This window comes from Myxine glutinosa, chromosome 3 (assembly GCF_964187855.1).
Source record: "Myxine glutinosa chromosome 3, kmMyxGlut1.1, whole genome shotgun sequence".
Classification (NCBI taxonomy): Eukaryota; Metazoa; Chordata; class Myxini; order Myxiniformes; family Myxinidae; genus Myxine; species Myxine glutinosa.
The window spans coordinates 48,498,222-48,520,206 of record NC_136263.1 but is presented as its reverse complement, the minus strand read 5'-3'; the positions used below and the strand labels follow the sequence as shown (position 1 = coordinate 48,520,206).

The 21,985-nt window shown below is 55.5% G+C and overlaps 1 protein-coding gene across 1 annotated transcript in view; it reads left to right on the top strand.

Moving 5' to 3' along the window:
- The first annotated feature begins 17,974 nt into the window (after nt 1-17,974).
- The window catches only part of MRPS15 (mitochondrial ribosomal protein S15), a 24,376-nt gene continuing 20,365 nt past the window's right edge, over nt 17,975-21,985 (top strand). Inside the window, exon 1 of the mRNA XM_078774025.1 lies at nt 17,975-18,286. Coding sequence (XP_078630151.1) covers nt 18,208-18,286 — 79 coding nt within the window. The 5' untranslated portion in view covers nt 17,975-18,207. The remainder of the gene's footprint in view (nt 18,287-21,985) is intronic.

Sequence of the window (21,985 nt, the reverse complement as noted above, 5' to 3'; positions counted from 1 at the left end):
GGGGCGTGCCGTCGGCGCCATGCCCAAATAAGGAGACAAGCCCGTGGGATTACCATACAAGGTCACGAAACAGAGCACGGGGGGGGGGGGGGGGAGGGCGGTACCGAAACCGAGGGGGGCATGTCAGACCCGCGCTGAAGGTTTTGACAGAAGGGTGCGACGATCGCTGGGACAAGCTACACCAGAGATACGGCAGATGAGTCCAGGTGCGTAAGAGGGTCGGCAGTCCACCGGGAGAGAGTTCAGAGTTGCACCGGAGTTGCGTGAGAGATACGAAAAGCCTTTGACAAAGAACCGCTTCAACCAGCCCCGTTTCAACCAGCCGAGTGACCCTGCCGGCGTGCGCTGTGAAGCCGAATACAAGGAGCTGCCGGCTCCTCGCTTCCCGCCCGGAGTGGACCTGCTCGCTGTGCCCTGTGATCCCACCTGCTCATCCCTCCAAACAATTCCTACTCTTCCATCCATTTGCGTACGTGAGTTTGTTCTGTTTGTGCTGTCCTGGGTAGTAAACTAAGTCAGTATAAGCTAGTAATTTGCACTGTGTTACCTGCTTTTTTTTCATGTCCGCTGTAAATACCCGTGACTGCTCTTTTTGCTTATGTGTGTGTAAATAATAATAAACCCCGTTACTCTTCTGTACGTCTTCTTCTTCCTCTTTGCATTCATCGTCTTCGTCTTTTCCCCATTGAATATCTGTGGCGCGATACGGCCAACGTTTGGGTGAATCGGGTTTAGTCGGGGAACAACTGTTTGGCCGCGGAGCCTCCGCTCGGCAAACATACCATCCTTAACCGCGGACCGTAACAATTGGTGTCAGGGAGTGTCGGATTCGGACCTGAAGCGTTTAACGCGCTCAAAATTACAAAGTACCGAAATTGCTTTTGTTTTACAAAACCCGAATTTTGAAATCGCGCCATGGCTGGTCAAGGCGACGGGATGCCGGTGGGAGAGATAGACGGGGTAGAACTAGAATCGACCCAGGACCTCAGGTAAATGTATATGGAGGATGTGGTTGAAGGGGTTCCAGGCGCGCAAAATGGCGCTCTCGCGCACGAGGTTACGGGCGTGCAAAATGGCACCTCGCACATGGCTATGGCGACCGCGCCGGCGACCGTAGCAGCGCCACCGGTGGATTCGGACCTTTTTATGATACAAATGGGGGCCCTTATGGAGAGGCTAGAAGGCAAAATGGGAGAAATGGGGGGCAAAATGGGAGAAATGGGGGGCAAAATGGGAGAAATGGGGGGCAAAATGGGAGAAATGGGGGAACGGCTAGAAGCTAAATTTGAGGGATTAGACAAGAAATTTGAGGGGTTAGACAATGGGATAGAAGGGGTGAAACATGGGTTAACGGGGGTGGAAAATAGAATGGCTGCCCAGGAGAATCAGATAGAGGGGGTGAAAAATGGGTTAAAGGGGTTAGAAAATAGGATGGAAAACAAATTGCGGGAAATAGGGGAGCAATCCGCCCAATAAATTAAACAAATGGGAGAGCAGATAGAGGAGGTGAAAATCGGGGTAGAAACCAAACTGGATGCTCAGAGGGATGAATTGGGACAGATGAGGGTGGCATCTACAAAAGAGAGGAAGGAGATGAAAGAGGAGATACGACGAGGTGTAAGTGAGGAGGTCTCGGGGGTACGCGAGGAGGTAAAGCAAGGTGAAAAGCGTATAGAGAAAGAGGTGAGAAATGGGACGGCAAAGTTACAAGGGGGAATAGAAGATCTGACGGAGGAGGTGGAACAGCTGACGGTGGGACAGACGGAGTTAGTGGAGCAGGTTCAAAAGAACACTGCGGTACTAGGAGGGTTGAAAGCGACACAAAATGACATTAAGGACGACTTAATAGCGACACAGAGGCAATGTCAGATGGTACGTGAGGGACTGACAACGAGGTTGGAAGAGGTGACAGAAGTAATGGAGACGAAGGACCGGCAGGTGAGGACGCACATAGAGACGGTCAAGGTAGCCTTAGAGGACGAACTTGAGGAGACGCACCGGGAAATAAAAGAGGTGAAGCAAAAATTAGAGGAAGTGGAAGAAGAGGTGAGTGAAATTAAGAAGAGACGGACAGAAACTAAGAGAGAAATACAGGAGGAGGTGATGGAATATGTACAAGGTCGGTGCTCAAATCGTGATGGTGTGCTCACTAACCAAATAAAGAGTTTGCAGGTGGCGAAGGAGGTGCGGAGACGAGGTACCGAGGTGAGTGGCGATATACGAGGAAATGTATATGATGTGAGGGGAGCTTCAGTCGGCTTGGGGGTTGCTTTGGACCCGGGTGTTCGTGAGAGGCCGTTGGCGAAGTGTGCGACAGGTACGGTGTGCGAAGGAGGAGGTGTGCGAGAATGTCCGACTCTGGGGTGTATGAGGAAAAAGTGCGCGCCGAGGAGTGAGGGTGCTGTCGAGAGTGAGTCGGTCGTAGCGCGTGTGCGAGGGAGCACATGGAAGCGCGTAGTGAGGAGTGTTACAGAGGATGTAACAAGAAAGTGTACACCTGTGGTGAGTGTTACGGAGGAAGTAACGGGAGAGTGTGCGCAAGAGTGTGCGCGAGAAAGGTGTGTAACGGACGGGTGCATGGGGAAAGAGCACGCTGTCAAGAGTACGGGCGAATGCACGCCTGTGGTGAGTGTTACAGAGGGTGTAACAGGAGAGTGTGCGCAAGAGTGTGCGCGAGAAAGGTGTGTAACGGGCGGGTGCATGAGGAAAGAGTGCGCGGTCGAGAGTAAGGGAGAATGCACGCCTGTGGTGAGTGTTACAGAGGATGTAACGGGAGAGTGTGCGCAAGAGGGGTGCGCGAGAAAGGTGTGTAACGGACAGGTGCGTGAGGAAAGAGTGCGCTGTCAAGAGTGGTGGTGAAAGTAGTGAGAGTGACACGGAGCGTGAGTTGGTTGTGACAGGTGAGAGAGGAAGTACACCTGGAATGGAAGGAAGCACACCTGGAATGGTAGAGCGTGTGTGGGAATGCACGCTGGAATTGGTAGTGAGACACGTGGTTGGGTGTGCGAGAGAGAGCACACCTGTGGTTGTCACAGAGGAGGTGACCGAGGAGGGGGCACGAAGAGGTGTGTTGGTGAGGTGTGCGAACGACGAATGTGTGCCAAGGTGTTCGGTGGTCAGGTGTGTGACCAAGTCTGTGAGCGGAATGAGTGTACCTGGGTGTGTAAGAGAAGGTGCAATGACGAGGAGCATGGGAACAGCTGGATGTATGAGCAAGGAACGGGCTGCGGGGTGTAAGCATGCAGGTGAGGCATCGACGGTAACCGGGTTAGCGGTTAGAGCGACTTATAGCCGAATCGGGCCCTCGGTGCGTGCCGGGTTTCGCGTGCCGCGAGGACCAGCGGGGATCCGAACCACGGCGGGTTCGAAAGGACCGCCGTACGTGATCCACGCTGGGCCGCGCTTGGAACGGCCGCGTCCGTGCTCCGCTAGGCGGAACGGGCAGCCCGATAGGAAGGGTCGTCATGGCGACCCCTTTTTGTTGAGGCGCTCCGGCAGGTCGAGATCGGGCCATTGGACGGCTCTGTGCCGAGATGGTGCGTGGGATCTCGGCCCGGGTAAGCGTCCTTCCCTGCACCGAGTGTCGGACGCATCCAGCCGCCGGCACCAAAGAACCCGCATTCATTGCTCGGCTGTACGAAGCCGAGCTTTAGAAGTGAATTGGCGCACCGAGAGGATCTAGTAAGTAGACGGGTGATGAGGTTAGTGTTTTGGACCCAAAATTAGAAAAAGGCAAAATTTGATGATTGGCAAAGGATTGGCAGAGTGATGATTGGTAATGGTACAGTGATTGGCAGATGATTGGCAAATTTTTGATTTGTGGAAATTGGACGAGCAAAATTTATAGTAAGAGATGCCCCATGTGATGGGATGGCCAATCCACCATCCCTCACAGCGGGGGGCAAAGGAGCACTAAGTTATGGGGTTGATGGCAGTGAAAACGAGCCCGGGAGGGTTTGGATAATGTGTAGGGCCCTAGAGATTGACATTATGTAACGTTAAGTTTAGGTAGTGAGAATGACACCTGTAGTGGGGACGCAGGTAGATTAGTGTGGATTATAATGACGTGGGAGCGCAATAGTTTAAAGGGGCCACTGGGAAGCGCAAGTTTCAGAGGGGAGTAGTTAGATGAGATGATGCCGTGTGTTTGAGGATTGGAAGTGTATGGTGAACAGGTGTGATTGAACAGGTGTGATTGCACAGGTGTGCAACTGGACAGGTGGAGCAGTGTATGAGGGAGTAGTGGTGATTGCGTGTGGTGCTGACCAAATGGTCCAGGAAGGAAGGAGGGTGCAGGTGGCACCAGGTGTGAGTGCACAGGTGTGCAACAACAGGCATGAAGAACAGGTGTATGGAATAAATGGTTGTTTGGAATATATGGAGTATTGGAGTGGATGGTCGTGGAGTGAGTATGGTGAAACTGTGGAGTGGAGTGGATGGTGCGAAGGTGTGAATGGGGGAAGAGTGGACCCCCATCACGGATACCCGGGGCGGGTAGTCTAAGTGTTAGGTAGAGGGTACAGGTAAATTGTGGTTGGATATTGGCATCTGTGGTGCGGGTGAAGGAATGGAATATGGATGGGTGCATTAGTGTTGTGGAAATGGCTGGGCGTGTAGCCTGTTAGTGTGTGTAGTTGGTTTGGGCACTCCACCACTGTGAGGATGTCGGCCAGGTGAGGCCGCAGGTGGGCTCTGGGAGCCGGTAGCGTTGTTGTGGATGGGGCCCAAGGATCCGGAGGACGGACCCGGGTAGCCCAGTGCCAGAGGGCACCGAGTGGGGTGACAGAGCCAGGAGGGGCCTTCCCCAGTTAGTTAGGTTAGGGTGAGGAGCTAGGTAAGCTCGGGTGGCAACTACAGTGGTGGAGGTGTGCAGGTGGGTAGACCTGCTGGGAGAGCTACACGCCCCAGCCCAGAAATTGTGCAAGGGCACCGGGAGATGAATCGGGGGAGTAAGACCCCAAATTGAGAAGCACCACAGTTTGGTCAATGGGAGTTGGTTTCTAGAACCCATAGTGTAAGTTGGCCAATGGATTGGCAGGGAGAGACCCCGGGTAGAGTAAAGTGTGTTAAAGTCATTTAGAGGATAGTTAGGATTGAAGTCTCCTCGCACCATCTACATCCACTCACCTGAGATGACGTACCTCCACACCAGGCCATGTTTAATTATTTTTATGTGCAAATGTTTTGGATTGTGAGATGCATCATGACGTGGGTGTGACATTGTGCTTGATGTTCCATCTCTTCCTCCTTATGAGGATTGATGACGAATTGGGTGATGGCAAATTTTGAAGTAGAGGGATTGTGGAGACGAATTTGGTATTGGGGAAATATGGGGAGACGTGACAGTAGCGACGAATTTGTAATGTGTAGATTTTGTACATATGGGGTAAGGGCAAGGGTAGTGTAGGTGACGGGGGGGGTGACGTATGGTAGGGACGAGCTTTCTCACTTCGCTCTCCGTACGCACTTCGCCTTGCATTGCCTTATTGATGTGTACCCTTGTGACCTTACCCCTCGCTCATCTGTCTCTCCCCCCTTTTGTCTCCCACATGACCTGTGCGCCATTGGGCGCCGAGGGGAGCGTGCGTGAGTCGGCCATTGTGCGCCCGGAACTCCCAGAACCAGCTGTCTGCATCGATGCACCACATTACGGACCACATGTCTGTGGCCGAGCACCACTTATGGGCCCCATGAGTTGGGGCATGGCCCCTCTGCTGGAACCGGCCATGAGGGCCCGAAATCTTGCTGGCGGACCTTGGCCACAGGGCACCGATGCCCCACAGGTGAACCACACTAGTCGGCCCTGTGGGCCATAAATAAAATAAATAAAATGGACACGTTTGGGCAAGTTTTATTGCAAATAGGCCGCCAGTAAGAAAATGAAAGAAAGACAACATCTGGAAGAAATAATAATAGCCAGCAGAGGGAGCCGAAGAGCAAGAGATCACCTGCAGGGTTAGGGGTTGTTGGTTTATTTTGATTATTCATGAACACTGATGAACTGTGGTGACTGCACCGATTGGTGCTTGAGGGTGTTTTGGTGCATTTTGGGTGCTTTCCTGGTGCATTGATGCAGAGCAGACTGTCTCCCCCCCAGAAATAACAATCACAGGTCCTGGGTTAGTTTTGTAAATAAAAGTAGCGTCAATTGTAAATAATGCTCCCCACCGTCAATGTATAGTTTGAAGACAATTCCGCAATTCGGTTAACTGTGGGCGTGAGTCTGTTAGGCAGGGTGCAATGGAGCAGCGGGACACATTTATTTATGTTTTAAAACTGTCACACTCAGGGTCAGGTTAAAAGTAGAGGGAACTACACCTACGTGTCACACTAAATTAAAGTTATAGGCCCGGGACGTGCCTAAGAGGAGGAGGGTGCAGTGTTGCGGATATGAGGATTGCATTTTTTTTATTGTGTGTATTGTCGTGGTAAATTGTTGTGTAACCTTGGTTGGATATGGCCCCTCCTGCCTCCAGAGTTGTGTAAAGGTAAAAAGGGCGTCTCGGTAGTTATTCCATGAAACACCACATTGAAGGACACGATAAAACCCTTGTTCAGTAGCTTATATCTTATTATGTGTTTTAGAGTAAGGCCTTGTCTTCCATTAGAAGGACACTCCATTGCACCGAATCAATTAAGAATAGCTCCCCTTCAATACTTCCATTTCCCAGCCAAACTCTCCATCTGCGGGTAAAGCAGTTCACAAGGGGGGGGGGGGTGCACGCCCTCTCATTTCGCTGCTATAGTGAATATGTGCTCCGTGCTCTGTTTGAACAGGAGGGGCGGGGTCGCCCGGGAGAAACAAGCCCGTGGCTCGCCATGAGGGGCGTGCCGTCGGCGCCATGCCCAAATAAGGAGACAAGCCCGTGGGATTACCATACAAGGTCACGAAACAGAGCACGGGGGGGGGGGGGGGGCAGGGCGGTACCGAAACCGAGGGGGGCGTGTCAGACCCGCGCTGAAGGTTTGGACAGAAGGGTGCGACGATCGCTGGGACAAGCTACACCAGAGATACGGCAGATGAGTCCAGGTGCATAAGAGGGTCGGCAGTCCACCGGGAGAGAGTTCAGAGTTGCACCGGAGTTGCGTGAGAGATACGAAAAGCCTTTGACAAAGAGCCGCTTCAACCAGCCCCGTTTCAACCAGCCGAGTGACCCTGCCGGCGTGCGCTGTGAAGCCGAATACAAGGAGCTGCCGGCTCCTCGCTTCCCGCCCGGAGTGGACCTGCTCGCTGTGCCCTGTGATCCCACCTGCTCATCCCTCCAAACGATTCCTACCCTTCCATCAATTTGCGTACGTGAGTTTGTTCTGTTCGTGCTGTCCTGGGTAGTAAACTAAGTCAGTATAAGCTAGTAATTTGCACTGTGTTACCTGATTTTTTTTCATGTCCGCTGTAAATACCCGTGACTGCTCTATTTGCTTATGTGTGTGTAAATAATAATAAACCCCGTTACTCTTCTGTACGTCTTCTTCTTCCTCTTTGCATTCGTCGTCTTAGTCTTTTCCCCATTGAATATCTGTGGCGCGATACGGCCAACGTTTGGGTGAATCGGGTTTAGTCCGGGAACAACTGTTCGGCCGCGGAGCCTCCGCTCGGCAAACATACCATCCTTAACCGCGGACCGTAACAATATATTCAGGCAATGTGAACACACATTCGTGGTAAAAGATTGGCCTTTAAAACCTACCCTTACGATGGGGGACAGACATCTGTACAAACACACAAACTGACATTTTGTTTTATAAGGAAGATATGCTTCTGAGAGCACTGTAAGTTTAGGTTCAGAGTGCACAGTGAAGTTCCGGGGGGGAAAAAAGACTACATTCAATGCCTACAATCGAGTAGTGATGGGCGTAATCGATTAAAAGTAATCGATTACTTTGATTAGTGTTAAGAATGGTGGAGTAATCGGTTACTTCATGAGTTGTCGGTTACTTGGATGAGTCGATGGTCGCCGATGTCCTCGTGATTGACAAATGCCAAATTCTATTAAATTGTTATAAAAGCTATTAAATTGTTTTATTTCGATTTGTTTTAGATTTAGGTCGTTACAGTGTTAATAATTTTATGTTCTCGCTGCATTGTACACCGAGTTCACTTGCATTTCGTATCTTTGCTTTCATTGCTGACACCGTTTCTCTTTTTCTATTTTTCTCATTCTGACACCAAATCTGTTTCTATTTTCTATTCAACAGATTAAAGAGAGAAATGGCTGAAAGCACCCGAGCTGCAAAACGACCCCACTCTGATGGCACCTTGGCAAGAAGCCCTGTTTGGGACTACTTTGACAAACTAATCAACGATCCTTCAAAGGCCAAATGCAAACTTTGCGGAGATAAATTTCAGCACTGCAACAATACGTCCAATCTGTTCAAACATTTGAAGCTCAAACACCCAGCAGAGCATGAATCAGCATCTTCAAAAAAAAAACTGTCCCAAAAAAGGCGACAAGAAAAGGCAGTCAACCCTGGACAGTCTTCTTCCGACATATAAGCAGGATTCTGCGAAACGTAAGCACTTGGACAGGCTCTTGCTGGAAATGATCTGCAAAGACTGCCAACCTGCATCAATTGTGGAAGACTCTGGCTTCATGAAGTTTGTTGCTGGCCTGAATCCCCAGTACGCGCTCCCTAGTCGTCGCACAGTCATGAGGAGCTTGTTACCTACTTTATTTGATGAGACAAAAGCCAACGCAAAGACTCAAATTGACCGTGCTTCATCAATCGCCTTAACAACTGACATCTGGACATCCAGCCAGACGCAAGGATTCATCTGTCTGACTGCACACTTCATAACTGAAGAATGGATCCTCAAGTCAGTGGTTTTGGAAACGGCAAGTCTCAACAAGGATCACACAGCAGAGAACATTGCAAGTGAGCTGAAAAGAATTGCCACAGATTGGGGGATTCGGGACAAAATAGCCCTGCTAGTCACTGATAATGCAGCCAACATATTGGCAGCAGCAAGACTTCTGACATGGAGGCACTTGCCATGCTTTGCTCACACTCTGAATTTGATAGTCACCAACAGCATCGGAGCAAATGAAGAACTGGTGGCAATCCGGAAGAAAGTGAGAGATACAGTCACATACTTTCACTCATCAGTGAAGGGCGCAGACAAACTTTTGGAGATCCAGCTTCAACATGAGCTCCCACAACACAAGTTGATCCAGGAAGTGGTAACTACATTAAATTCCACCTTCTACATGCTAGCGAGAATGGAGGAACAAGCTGAGGCAGTAATTATGACACTGTGTCTCCTTGGGAAGAACAACATGTGCTTAACCACGGATGAAATCAACATCATGAGGGAAACCATCACCATTTTGCGCCCATTTGAGAAAATCACGACAGAGATGAGTGCTGACCTCCACGTGTCAATATCAAGGGTGATCTTCAATATACGGACACTGAGAGAAAATGTCATGAAAATGAGCGGGGAATCGATTAGTTCAAACAGTGGCAAGAGGCTACTTGAGGAGTTGAACAAAAAAATGACAAAGCGCTTCCTCCACTACGAAAGCAACTTTCCCCTGGCAGCTGCCACATTGTTGGATCCACGACTGAAGAAGATCCCATTTGTTGATGATGAACAAGCTAGCACACAGCAAGCTCGTCTTGTCTCAGAGATGAAGTCAAACGCAACTGCTGAAGCTTCAGGCGGCAGCACTTCATCTGCAGCTGGAACAACGGAAGAAGAAGACGACGACGTGTGGTCCTGGTTCAGCAAGAAAGCCAAGGCATCTGAAAGTCACCGCACCCAATTCACCGAGGCGACAGTGGAAACAGATTCCTATATGAAAGTGAAGCTCATTGGGATGAAAGAAAATCCCCTCGCATGGTGGAAAGAACACGCCGCTGGATACCCTCTGTTGGCAAAGCAGGCAAAAAAATATCTCTGCGCACCAGCAACATCTGTGCCGTCGGAGCGACTTTATTCCAAAGCCGGAGAGCTGATTTCAGAGAAGAGAAATCGCCTCAAAGACAAGCATGTCAACATGTATTTGTTCGTTAACAAGAACTTGTAAAGTCATGTTCCTATATATATTGTACATGCCGTTAAAAACTTGCTGCAAATAAATTGATTTCTTCTTCATTTTCATTTTTTGCATTGCGATTGTAACAATGAAAAAAAATGAAAAAAAACTGAGTGACAAAAATCAGACCAAGTAGTCGATTACTCTCGATGGGTCCAACGAATTACCCAAATGTACCCAAATGTAAGTGAATTTACCCAAATGAAAGCACAATGTAGCCAAATGTGTCGTACTACGTAAAGGAAGGTTATTTTATGCAGTAAAACGTTACGGTGCGCTTCTTGACGTCCAAGAAAACGAATGCGAACAGAATTTTACAAATTTTACCGGCCCGATCGGTGGCAGCCATTTTATGCCAGACGGACATAACTTGGTATACATCTGCAGGATTAATGAATCCGTGCTGAAGCGACCAAGGTGGGGGTAAGTTTACCCACCTAGGTTGATCCTAGACATTAATGAAGTATAAATATTTGATCAAAGTTACACCCTACTTTCTTATTATTTGTATCAGAATGATGTGGAATATTTACCCAAATGAAAATCCAAAAAATTGACGATTTACCCAAATGAACGGCAACCAGCAAAGATTTACCCAAAAGAAGATCATCTCGCACGGAACTAGTCACACAAATTAAAGTAAATATAAATATTGTTGCGGTTTTGAGAACCCCTCACTTTGTAAATACTTGTAAATAATATTCCATCATTTAAAAGGTCAAAGGTCGCACCCATAGTTAGTCCACAGCAACACGTAGGACACCATAGGACTTTCAGTTATTTCCTTAGTATGTGTTTCAGATAAGGCCGTGTTCCCAATAGTTGAATCTGCGTTGCATTAATTAAATAAGAATAGGTCCCAATCCATTCTGGCCATTTTGCCAACCTCTCACTCCCAATTCTATTACGCGCCTCTGCTTGCCAGCAGCGTTCGCTGCATTGAGCCTTCGCCAACGCCTTAACGCTTGCTCCAAACGCCATTGAACATGCGGTCTCAGGCCGAGGAAAAAGGGGGCGGGACACAAGAACGAGGCGTGGCCCTGTCAACTTGCCATCAAGGGCGGAGCCGGTGAGCCCTCACCAACCAACCAGGGCTGAGGTGAGCTCGCTGGAGGCGTGGTTTCCCAGCGCGTGGATTAATCTTGAAGCACGTAATATAAGTGCCAGCGCGAGCCTTTTTACGAGAGTGAACTCAGAGTCGACTCGGGGCTGAAACGGACTGCGCCACGGACTCACTGGGAAACGCGCACTGCGCAAGGACTGTGCCGGGGATTGCATTGCATGAACTGCCTGTGATACGAGCCATTGATCGGGAGAGAGAGAGAGAGCTGGCACGGGCTACGTATTACGTACGCCGCTTCCCAGTCCCCCCGATATATGTAACCCCGAGATACGTAAGATCCGCTCGTGTCCGACGATACGCGCAAAGCTGCCTGCCGGGTTTCGCCCGCGGAACCGGAGCCTGGACTGGAGTGGACCGGAGCCGGATCCCATCGCCTGGACCATTTGCCTGGACCTTCCTCCCCTACCACTACAATTCCGTGTGAGTCTGTCTGTTTGTCCTGGGGTCGTGATAAGTTAAGACTGTATAGGTAAGCCTGCCCTGTGTCCTTTTGTTTCTGCTTCTTCTTGTACATGCCTTCGTTTCCTCTTCTTTGGCTTGTAAATAATTAATAAACCCACTCTTTGTTCTTCCCTTACTCTGGTTTCCTCTTATCCGATCGTTTTAGTCTTTTCTCGATTGAGTACCTGTGGCACGATTTGGAAACCGCTCAGGATCGGGTTTAGTCATTTGTTAATGGCTCGGATCGCGGATTGCTAACCCCTCGGCAATATTCCATCTTATCCATGGTTCGAGCGGGAGTTATTTCCCTGCTCACGGTCGGGGTTAGTACGTAGGTATTTGGGACTTCATTGACCAATCACCCTAGCTAATTCCGACCGGGGGGAGCATCATAGCTTCCAGGATTGGGGGACGGCCAGCTTAAAAGACAAGGAGATTAACCCCCCCCCCCCCCTTGATAAGGGGAGCGCCGACCCCTGTTACCCAAATGAACGGCAACCAGCAAAGATTTACCCAAAAGAAGATCATCTCACACGGAACTAGTCACACAAAGTAAAGTAAATATAAATATTTTATCAAAGTAACACCATACTTTCTTATTATTTGTATCAAAATGATGTGGAATATTTACCCAAATTAAAATTCTCCAAAATTACGATTTACACAAATTTACCTAACCCTAACCCTAACAACAACTAACCCTAACCCTGACAACAACTATAATCTGGTGCAGAAAAAAAATGCACAATGCCCTATGGGCCCACATTGCCCATTGCCCACCTATGGGCCAACCGTCCTTTACGTAGTACGACTTACATTTGGGTACATTGTGCTTTCATTTGGGTAAATTCACTTACATTTGGGTAATTCGTCGGACATTTGGGTACATTGTGCTTTCATTTGGGTAAATTCACTTACAATTACATTTGGTTAATTCGTCAGACCGCTCTCGATTACTCCTTGCAAAAGTAATCAGTAATCGCGATTACAAAGAATCGATGGTATCGCCCACCACTGCATTGAGTCTATAATTAAAGGCCAATGTAGCTTCACCAAGCATTGCAGCTCAAAGACCACAATCAAAATGAGTAGGCCCAGTCATGCAAATAAAATACTAACAATCATGACATCGACAGCAAAGGAAAAACTTTTCCTTTCCAATTCCATCACAAATTAAATACAGAAAGTAATTTCCATTTTACAGAAGGCAAGGATCACCAAAGATCTGAGCCCAGGTGAACTCTGACTCTCCATAGGTTCGATCGAGCTCTTCCACGAGCCTCAACTATGTACGTACACAAAAGAAACGAGAAAGCAACTGAAAATGCAAAGCCCGTCCGCGTCCGTTTGTATTCAGGGCTTCTTCTTCTGCTTCTTCTTCCATATGCTATATTTAACGAATAAAAACAGTTTTTACAAAATGTATAAATAATGTACAAAATTAAAATTCATGATTTTAAACAACCTTGACCCTTGAGCTTTAGATCTAAAAAAAATTATCAGCTTTTAGCTTTTGATTGGTGAACCAATTCAGTGACCCAATATGCAAATTCTTACAATTTATTAATATTATTTTGTAGCGGACACGAAAGCTCACTGGCGTGATGGCATCATTCCGCGCACCAAGTGGGCGGTGGCCACGCCCGAGGGGTAGGCGTGGCCTCGGGATATACACGGGGCACACAGCCCCGAGCACGGCAGTGCTACAGTAGGGCTCTTTCAATAAAGACTCTTTTAATTTACCGCGTTGTCCGCTTCCTCCTTGGTAAGCAAGTAGCGCGCGTAGCACCGCGCTTCATTTGGTGACCTCGACGTTGGATCAGCCGTCGCTGACCACCCAAACATGCTATAGCAATGGCAATCAACGCGGTCAAGCTCCCTGAGTTCTGGGAGGCCCAGGCCGAGCTCTGGTTCATGCAAGCCGAAGCCCAGTTTCAGCTTCGGCACATCACGGGCGACGCGACGCGATACTACCACGTCGTCGCCGCCCTCGGGCCCGGCACAGCCGCCCGGGTCGTGTCTGTCCTGAGGAACCCGCCGGACGACCACAGGTATGAGGCGATCAAGCGTCTCCTCCTCGCCACGTTCGGCCTCACGGTGGACGCACGGGCCGACCGCCTCCTGCACCTCCCCGAGCTCGGCGACACGCGACCATCGGTCCGAATGGACCATATGCTGTCGCTTCTGGGCGACGGAACCCCGGATTTTCTATTCCGAGCGCTATTTCGACGCCAGCTGCCGGCACGAGTACGCCTCGCGTTGGCCGGTTCCATGATAACGGAACCCCGAGCTCTCGCTGCCGAGGCCGACAAGTTCTTCGCGGCTTTAGACACGCGGGTGAGTTTCGGTGCGGCCGTCGCGGCTCCCGGGGCTGCGACGGCTGCGGCTGCGCGCCCCTACTCCGAGCCCGAAACAGCTGCAGGTGACCACCCCTACTACGCGACGCACCGCGTGGCCGCTGAACCTCCTGCAGGTGACCACGCCGACTACGCGACGCACCGCGTGGCCGCTGAACCTCCTGCGGGTGACCACCCCTACTCCGAAGGGCGCCTCGTGGCGGCCGCCGCGCCACGCCCACCTCCGCCGCCGCGGAAAAAACCGCAAGCCTGGTGCCGGTTTCACACCAGGTTCGGCCACGAGGCTCGGCAGTGTCGCCCGCCGTGCTCATTCGGCAGGTCGGAAAACGTCCGGGCCGGCCCTCGGTAGTGGCACTGAGCGCCGGCTGTTCAAACAGCTTACTGTTCATAACGGACACCTTGTCTGGGCACCGTTACCTGTGCGACACGGGAGCACAGGTGAGTGTCGTTCCAGCCGGTACGTCCGACAAGCAAACCGCGGGCCGGGGCCCCGCGCTGCTTGTTGCCAACGGTACGTCCATACGCACATACAGAAAACGCTGCCTCTCTCTGCGGTTCGGAGGGCAGGTTTTCCGGTGGTCGTTCGTCACTGCCGACGTGCCCATGGCATTGCTTGGCGCGGACGTCCTGTGTGCAAATGGGCTGTTGGTGGACGTAAAGCACAGAAGGCTCGTCCAGGCCGAGACGTTCAGCTCGCTCGCTTGCGCACTGCCCGGCTCGTTGAACAGCTCCCGGAGCGGCTCATCGAGCGGCTTGCTGAGCGGTTCGGTTCCGGCGAGGTTGATCTGTACGCTTCCGGCAGCGGACGAATTCACCCGCCTCCTCGTCGGCTTCCCGGCCCTCACGCGGCCCACCTTCTCGGCGGGGGCCGTCAAGCACGGGGTGGAACACCACATCCCCACCGCCGGGCCACCGGTCTACGCCCGGGCACGCCGCCTCGAGCCGACGAAGCTCGCGGTAGCTAAAGCGGAGTTCGCTACGCTGGAGCGGCTCGGCATCGTGCGGCGCTCCGAGAGTGCTTGGGCGTCGCCGCTCCACATCGGGCCAAAGCCCGGCGGGGGATGGCGACTGTGCGGGGACTACCGGCGCCTCAACGACGCCACCACCCCCGACCGCTACCCCGTCCCCCACATTCAGGACTTCTCCGCCCGGTTGGCGGGCATGTCCTTCTTTTCAAAGGTGGACCTCATACGCGGCTACCATCAGGTCCCCGTCAGGCCGGAGGACATCCCGAAGACGGCCGTCATCACGCCATTCGGACTTTTCGAATTTCTTCGGATGCCCTTCGGGTTGAAAAATGCGGCTCAGGCGTTCCAGCGACTAATGGACAGCGTCTTGCGCGACTTGGATTTCGTGTACGTCTACCTGGACGACATCCTCGTCGCCAGCGCGTCCCGCAAAGAGCACCTCCACCATCTCCGCACGCTCTTCGAACGCCTGGGCCAGCATGGCCTCATCGTGAACCCTGCCAAGTGCCGGTTCGGCGTCGCCGACATCGACTTTTTGGGGCACCGCGTCACCAGGCACGGGGCCGTCCCCCTGCCGGCCAAGGTGGAGGCGGTGAAGGGGTTTCCGCGCCCCCGCACAATCAAGGGGCTCCAGGAGTTCCTGGGCATGGTAAACTTTTACCATCAGTTCCTGCCCCGCATCGCCCAGCTCCTGCGCCCCCTGCACGAGGCCCTCCGAGGGAAGCCAGGCAAAGGTGACGTTACCTGGACCGAGCAGATGGACGCGGCGTTCGCGGGCGCGAAGCTCGCCTTGGCTAACGCCACCATGCTTGCGCACCCGGCGCCCGATGCACCGATCGCCCTCACCACCGACGCCTCGTACTACGCGGTTGGCGCGGTGCACGAGCAATGGGTGCGTGGTGCCTGGCAACCGCTGGCGTTCTTCAGCCGGCAGCTTCGCCCGCCCGAACGCCGTTATAGTACCTTCGACCGCGAGTTGCTCGGGCTTCACCTGGCGGTCAGGCACTTCCGCCATCTGCTCGAGGGCCGTGCATTCACGGCCTTCGTCGACCACAAGCCACTGGTCTTCGCGATGGGCAAGGTCACCGAGCCGTGGTCGGCCCGGCAGCAGCGTCACCTCTCGGCCGTGTCCGAATATACGACGGACATCCGGCACGTCGCGGGGAAGAACAACCCGGTGGCGGATTGCCTTTCCCGGTCCGTCGCCCACGCAGTCCACCTCGGCATCAACTATGCCCGGATGGCGGCGGACCAGGCCGCCGACCCCTGCGTCCAAGCCTTGCGGACCGCCGTCACGGGCCTCCGTGTCGCCGAGGTGCCGTTCGACGGTGCGGGCATGGCCCTCTTGTGCGACGTCTCCCTCGGGCGGCCTCGCCCCATCGTGCCCGCGGGCTGGCAGCGCCAGGTTTTTGACGCCATCCACGGCCTGTCCCACCCGGGCACGAAGGCCTCCCAGAGGTTGGTCGCCGACAAGTTTGTCTGGCATGGCCTCCGGAAGGCCGTCTGCGGCTGGACCAGGACGTGCCTCGCGTGCCAGCGCGCGAAGGTACACCGACACACCCAGGCCCCATTGGCCCCGTTTACGGTGCCGGAACGTAGGTTCGACCACGTTCACGTGGACCTGGTGGGACCTCTGCCCCCCTCGCGGGGTTTCACCCATGTCCTCACAATGGTGGACCGCACCACCCGGTGGCCGGAGGCCGTGCCTTTGGCGGCCACGACGGCGGCGGACGTCGCGCATGCGTTCATCGCCACCTGGGTCGCCCGGTTCGGCGCCCCCTCGGACATCTCGTCCGACCGCGGCCCATAGTTCACCTCGGAGCTCTGGGGGCGGTCGCGCGGGGGCTCGGGGTCCAGCTGCACCGAACCACGGCCTACCACCCCCAGGCCAATGGCCTGTGCGAGCGGTTCCACTGCTCGTTGAAGGCCGCGCTCCGGGCCACCCTCCGCGACGGCGGCTGGGTCGACAGGCTCCCCTGGGTCCTGCTGGGCCTCCGGACGGCGCCCAAGGACGACCTGCGCGCATCCGCGGCGGACTTGGTCTTCGGACAACCGCTGCGGGTGCCGGGCGAGTTCCTCCCCGACCCCACGGCACCATGGTCCGCGGCGCAGGAGCGCTCCGCGTTGCAGGAGACCGCCCGGAGGTTCGCCCGGTGCCGACAGCGCACCACGGGCACCCACCTACGCACGTCGCCCCGGAGCTTCGCACCGCGGAGTACGTCTTCGTCCGGCACGATGCCCACTGGACACCACTGCGGCCCCCGTACGACGGGCCTTTCCGCGTGCTGGAGACCGGGGTGAAACATTTCACCTTGGACATCGGCGGTACTCCCGACCGCGTCTCCGTGGACCGCCTCAAGCCGGCCCGCCTCGACGTGGACCACCCACCGCCGGTGGCTCGGCCCCCGCGTCGGGGCCGCCCCCCTGCGGGCGGACCCCCAGCACCACCCAGCCCCGTCGGCACGCCGCCCCCCGGTCCCGCACCCATCACGGGTGCAGCCGGAGGCATTCCAGTGGGCATCCCTGCACCCCGGACGGCACCCCATCCCTGCACCCCAGTCGCCAGAGGGTGCTTCAGCCGGGTCATCCATTTGCCCCGCAAACTGACCCTCCAGGTTCGCGGGAATTCTGGGGGGGCGCGTGTGGCGGACACGAAAGCTCACTGGCGTGATGGCATCATTCCGCGCACCAAGTGGGCGGCGGCCACGCCCGAGGGGTAGGCGTGGCCTCGGGATATACACGGGGCACACAGCCCCGAGCACGGCAGTGCTACAGTAGGGCTCTTTCAATAAAGACTCTTTTAATTTACCGCGTTGTCCGCTTCCTCCTTGGTAAGCAAGTCGCGCGCATAGCACCGCGCTTCAATTTGACATTTCGATCTAAAGAAAAACAATCTGTAATATCGCATTAATCTGGAATATAGTTTCGGAAAAGTGACCACATATGGATATACAGTTTTATATATAAAGCACTTCTAAACCACATTTATATAATGTATTTTAATCGGCGATCCATATTTTGGCCGGTGGTTGGCGGTCATGTTAGAGTAGTGAGCGTCTATACCTGACAAATTTTGGTCAGGTATTTTCTGCAGCCTCAGTTTGTGAGCTAGTGCAACGTTTGTTTACAGTCCGTTCCATATTACTATTTGATGCAAATAGTTTCGTTTCCATATTCAGGAGAAACCGAACTGATTGGATTGGACTGTTGTGCAGGCTTAAGCCTTGGGTGTTGAGGGGTCGACGTTTCGTACGGAAGTCTCTGCCCGGAGACCTTTCCCGATGGTTCTTCACGCTATGTTCCGCATCCCAGGTCTGGCTCTTCGCGGGTCCCTTGCCCTGCGGACCGGATTCAACGCACGTGAGTGACGTCACAGTGTGGATACGACGTCATGCGGTAAACGTGGAAACTAGCAGGGTTTATTGAAGGAGAATTGGGATAGTTACTGTGTCTCTGAGGGAGACCGTTTAAATATATATGTCGGCCTACATACATACCTTTGACGTTTCCCTTACATTAGTTACAATGAACATCAATGCAGGGGGAAGTCATTCGGCCCATCATTCAATATGGCTGTTTCATTGCTTCTCTGTTAGTGTTAGTTTAAAATGCATTTACGTCAAGCAAGGAAGCAGCACGTTCCATGTACTGTACCATGTTTAAAGTATTTGGTGCAAGTCGTATGACTTGGCTGGGGTTTGAACCACTGTGGCCGCTTAATTACGTTACCGAGACCATAACTTATTATTAATATTATGGTTGCATTGAAGTCCGAAACAGTTCAACCCCTTATTTGTCTAATTGTAGATACTTACTTCTGGCCGTAAAACAGCCTGTCATTTACACTTCAACCCTCCTCTGCCCCCCCCCCACCCTCCCTCCCTCCCTCCCTTCCTCCTCCCCTCCCTCCCTCCCTCCCTTCCTCCTCCCCTCCCTCCCTCCTCCCCTCCCTCCCTCAACCTCCCTCAACCTTCCTCCCTCCCTCCCTCAACCTCCCTCCCTCCCTCCCTCAACCTCCCTCCCTCCCTCCCTCAAACTCCCTCCCTCCCTCCCTCAACCTCCCTCCCTCCCTCCCTCACTCCCTCCCTCCCTCACTCCCTACCAACCAACCAACCCGCCTCCCCCCCACCCTCACTCCCTACCAACCCGCCTCCCCCCCACCCTCACTCCCTACCAACCCGCCCCCACCCTCCCTCACTCCCTACCAACCCGCCCCCACCCTCCCTCACTCCCTACAACCCGCCCCCACCCTCCCTCACTCCCTACCAACCAACCAATCCGCCTCCCTCCCACCCTCACTCCCTACCAACCCGACCCCCCCCCACCCTCACTCCCTACCAACCCGCCCCCCCACCCTCACTCCCTACCAATCCGCCCCCCCCACCCTCACTCCCTACCAACCCACCCCCCACCCTCACTCCCTACCAACCCGCCCCCCCCACCCTCACTCCCTACCACTCCCCCTGTCCTCCCACCCCCCCAAACTCCCACCCGAAAACCTCCCCCGCCCCCCAACTCCCCCCGCCTCCCCCCCAAACTCCCCCCCGCCCCACCCCCCCAAACTCCCCCCACCCCCCAAATTCCCCCCACCCTTCCACCCCTCCCCAAACTTCCCCCACCCTCCCACCCCTCCCCAAACTTCCCCCGCCCTCTCCCACCCCTCCCCAAACTTCCCCCGCCCTCCCACCCCTCTCCAAACTTCCCCCGCCCTCCCACCCCTCCCCAAACTTCTCCCGCCCTCCCACCCCTCCCCAAACTTCTCCGTCCTCCCACCCCCTCCCCAAACTTCTCCCGCCCTCCCACCCCTCCCCAAACTTCTCCCGCCCTCCCACCCCTCCCCAAACTTCTCCCGCCCTCCCACCCCTCCCCAAACTTCTCCGGCCCTCCCACCCCTCCCCAAACTTATCCGGCCCTCCCACCCCTCCCCAAACTTCTCCCGCCCTCCCACCCCTCCCCAAACTTCTCCCGCCCTCCCACCCCCTCCCCAAACTTCCCCCGCCCTCCCACCCCTCCCCAAACTTCCCCCGCCCTCCCACCCCTCCCCAAACTTCCCCCGCCCTCCCACCCCTCCCCAAACTTCCCCCGCCCTCCCACCCCTCCCCAAACTTCCCCCGCCCTCCCACCCCTCCCCAAACTTCCCCCGCCCTCCCACCCCTCCCAAACTTCCCCCGCCCTCCCACCCCTCCCCAAACTTCCCCCGCCCTCCCACCCCTCCCCAAACTTCCCCCGCCCTCCCACCCCTCCCCAAACTTCCCCGCCCTCCCACCCCTCCCCAAACTTCCCCCGCCCTCCCACCCCTCCCCAAACTTCCCCCGCCCTCCCACCCCTCCCCAAACTTCCCCCGCCCTCCCACCCCTCCCCAAACTTCCCCGCCCTCCCACCCCTCCCCAAACTTCCCCCGCCCTCCCACCCCTCCCCAAACCTCCCCCGCCCTCCCACCCCTCCCCAAACCTCCCCGCCCTCCCACCCCTCCCCAAACTTCCCCCGCCCTCCCACCCCTCCCCAAACTTCCCCCGCCCTCCCACCCCTCCCCAAACTTCCCCCGCCCTCCCACCCCTCCCCAAACTTCCCCCGCCCTCCCACCCCTCCCCAAACTTCCCCCGCCCTCCCACCCCGCCCCAAACTTCCCCCGCCCTCCCACCCCTCCCCAAACTCCCCCCGCCCTCCCAACCCTCCCCAAACTCCCCCGTCCTCTCACCCCCCCCAAACTCCCCCGCCCTCCCACCGCCCCAAACTCCCCTTACCCCCCCCCCCACCCCCAAACTCCCCTTACCCCACCAACTTCTCCCACCCTCCCGCCACCCCCAACTCCACCCCCCCCCCTCCCCAACTCGAAAACCCAAGTCCTCCCGCCCTTCCACACCTCCCCCAACATATCCCGCCCTCCACCCCCCCCCCACAACTCCGAAAAGCCTAACACCTACCCCCCCTCTCCAACTCCTCCCGCCCTCCCACCCCCAAGTCAAACCCCCCCGCCCACCCACCCCCAACTCAAACCCCCCCGCCCTCCCACCCCCAACTCAAACCCCCAGCCCTCCCACCCCCAACTCAAACCCCCCCGCCCTCCCACCCCCAACTCAAACCCCCCAAATCCTCCCATCCTCCCACCCATTCCCCCCCCCCAACTCCTCCCACCCTCCCACCCATCCCCCCCAACTCCTCCCACCCTCCCACCCATCCCCCCCAACTCCTCCCACCCACCCCCCCCAACTCCTCCCACCCATCCCCCCCAACTCCTCCCACCCACCCCCCAACTCCTCCCACCCATCCCCCCCACCCATCCCCCCACCCATCCCCCCACCCTCCCACCCTCCCACCCATCCCCCCACCCTCCCCCCCACCCATCCCTCCCACCCTCCACCCACCCCCCCAACTCCTCCCACCCTCCCACCCACCCCCCAACTCCTCCCACCCTCCCACCCAACTCCTCCCACCCTCCCACCCACCCCCCCCAACTCCTCCCACCCTCCCACCCACCCCCCCAACTCCCCCACCCCCACCCCCCCCCAACTCCTCCCACCCTCCCACCCACCCCCCCAACTCCTCCCACCCTCCCCCCCATCCCCCCAACTCCTCCCACCCTCCCACCCACCCCCCCAACTCCTCCCACCCCCAACTCCTCCCACCCCCCCAACTCCTCCCACCCTCCCACCCACCCCCCCAACTCCTCCCACCCTCCCACCCACCCCCCAACTCCTCCCACCCTCCCACCCACCCCAACTCCTCCCACCCTCCCACCCACCCCCCCAACTCCTCCCACCCTCCCACCCATCCCCCCCAACTCCTCCCACCCTCCCACCCATCCCCCCCAGCTCCTCCCACCCTCCCACCCCAGCTCCTCCCACCCATCCCCCCAACTCCTCCCACCCTCCCACCCATCCCCCCAACTCCTCCCACCCTCCCACCCATCCCCCCAACTCCTCCCACCATCCCCACCCCCCCCCAACTCCTCCCACCCACCCCCACCCCTCCCACCCACCCCCCCAACCCCTCCCACCCACCCCCCAACTCCTCCCACCCTCCCACCCACCCACCCCAACTCCTCCCACCCTCCCCAAC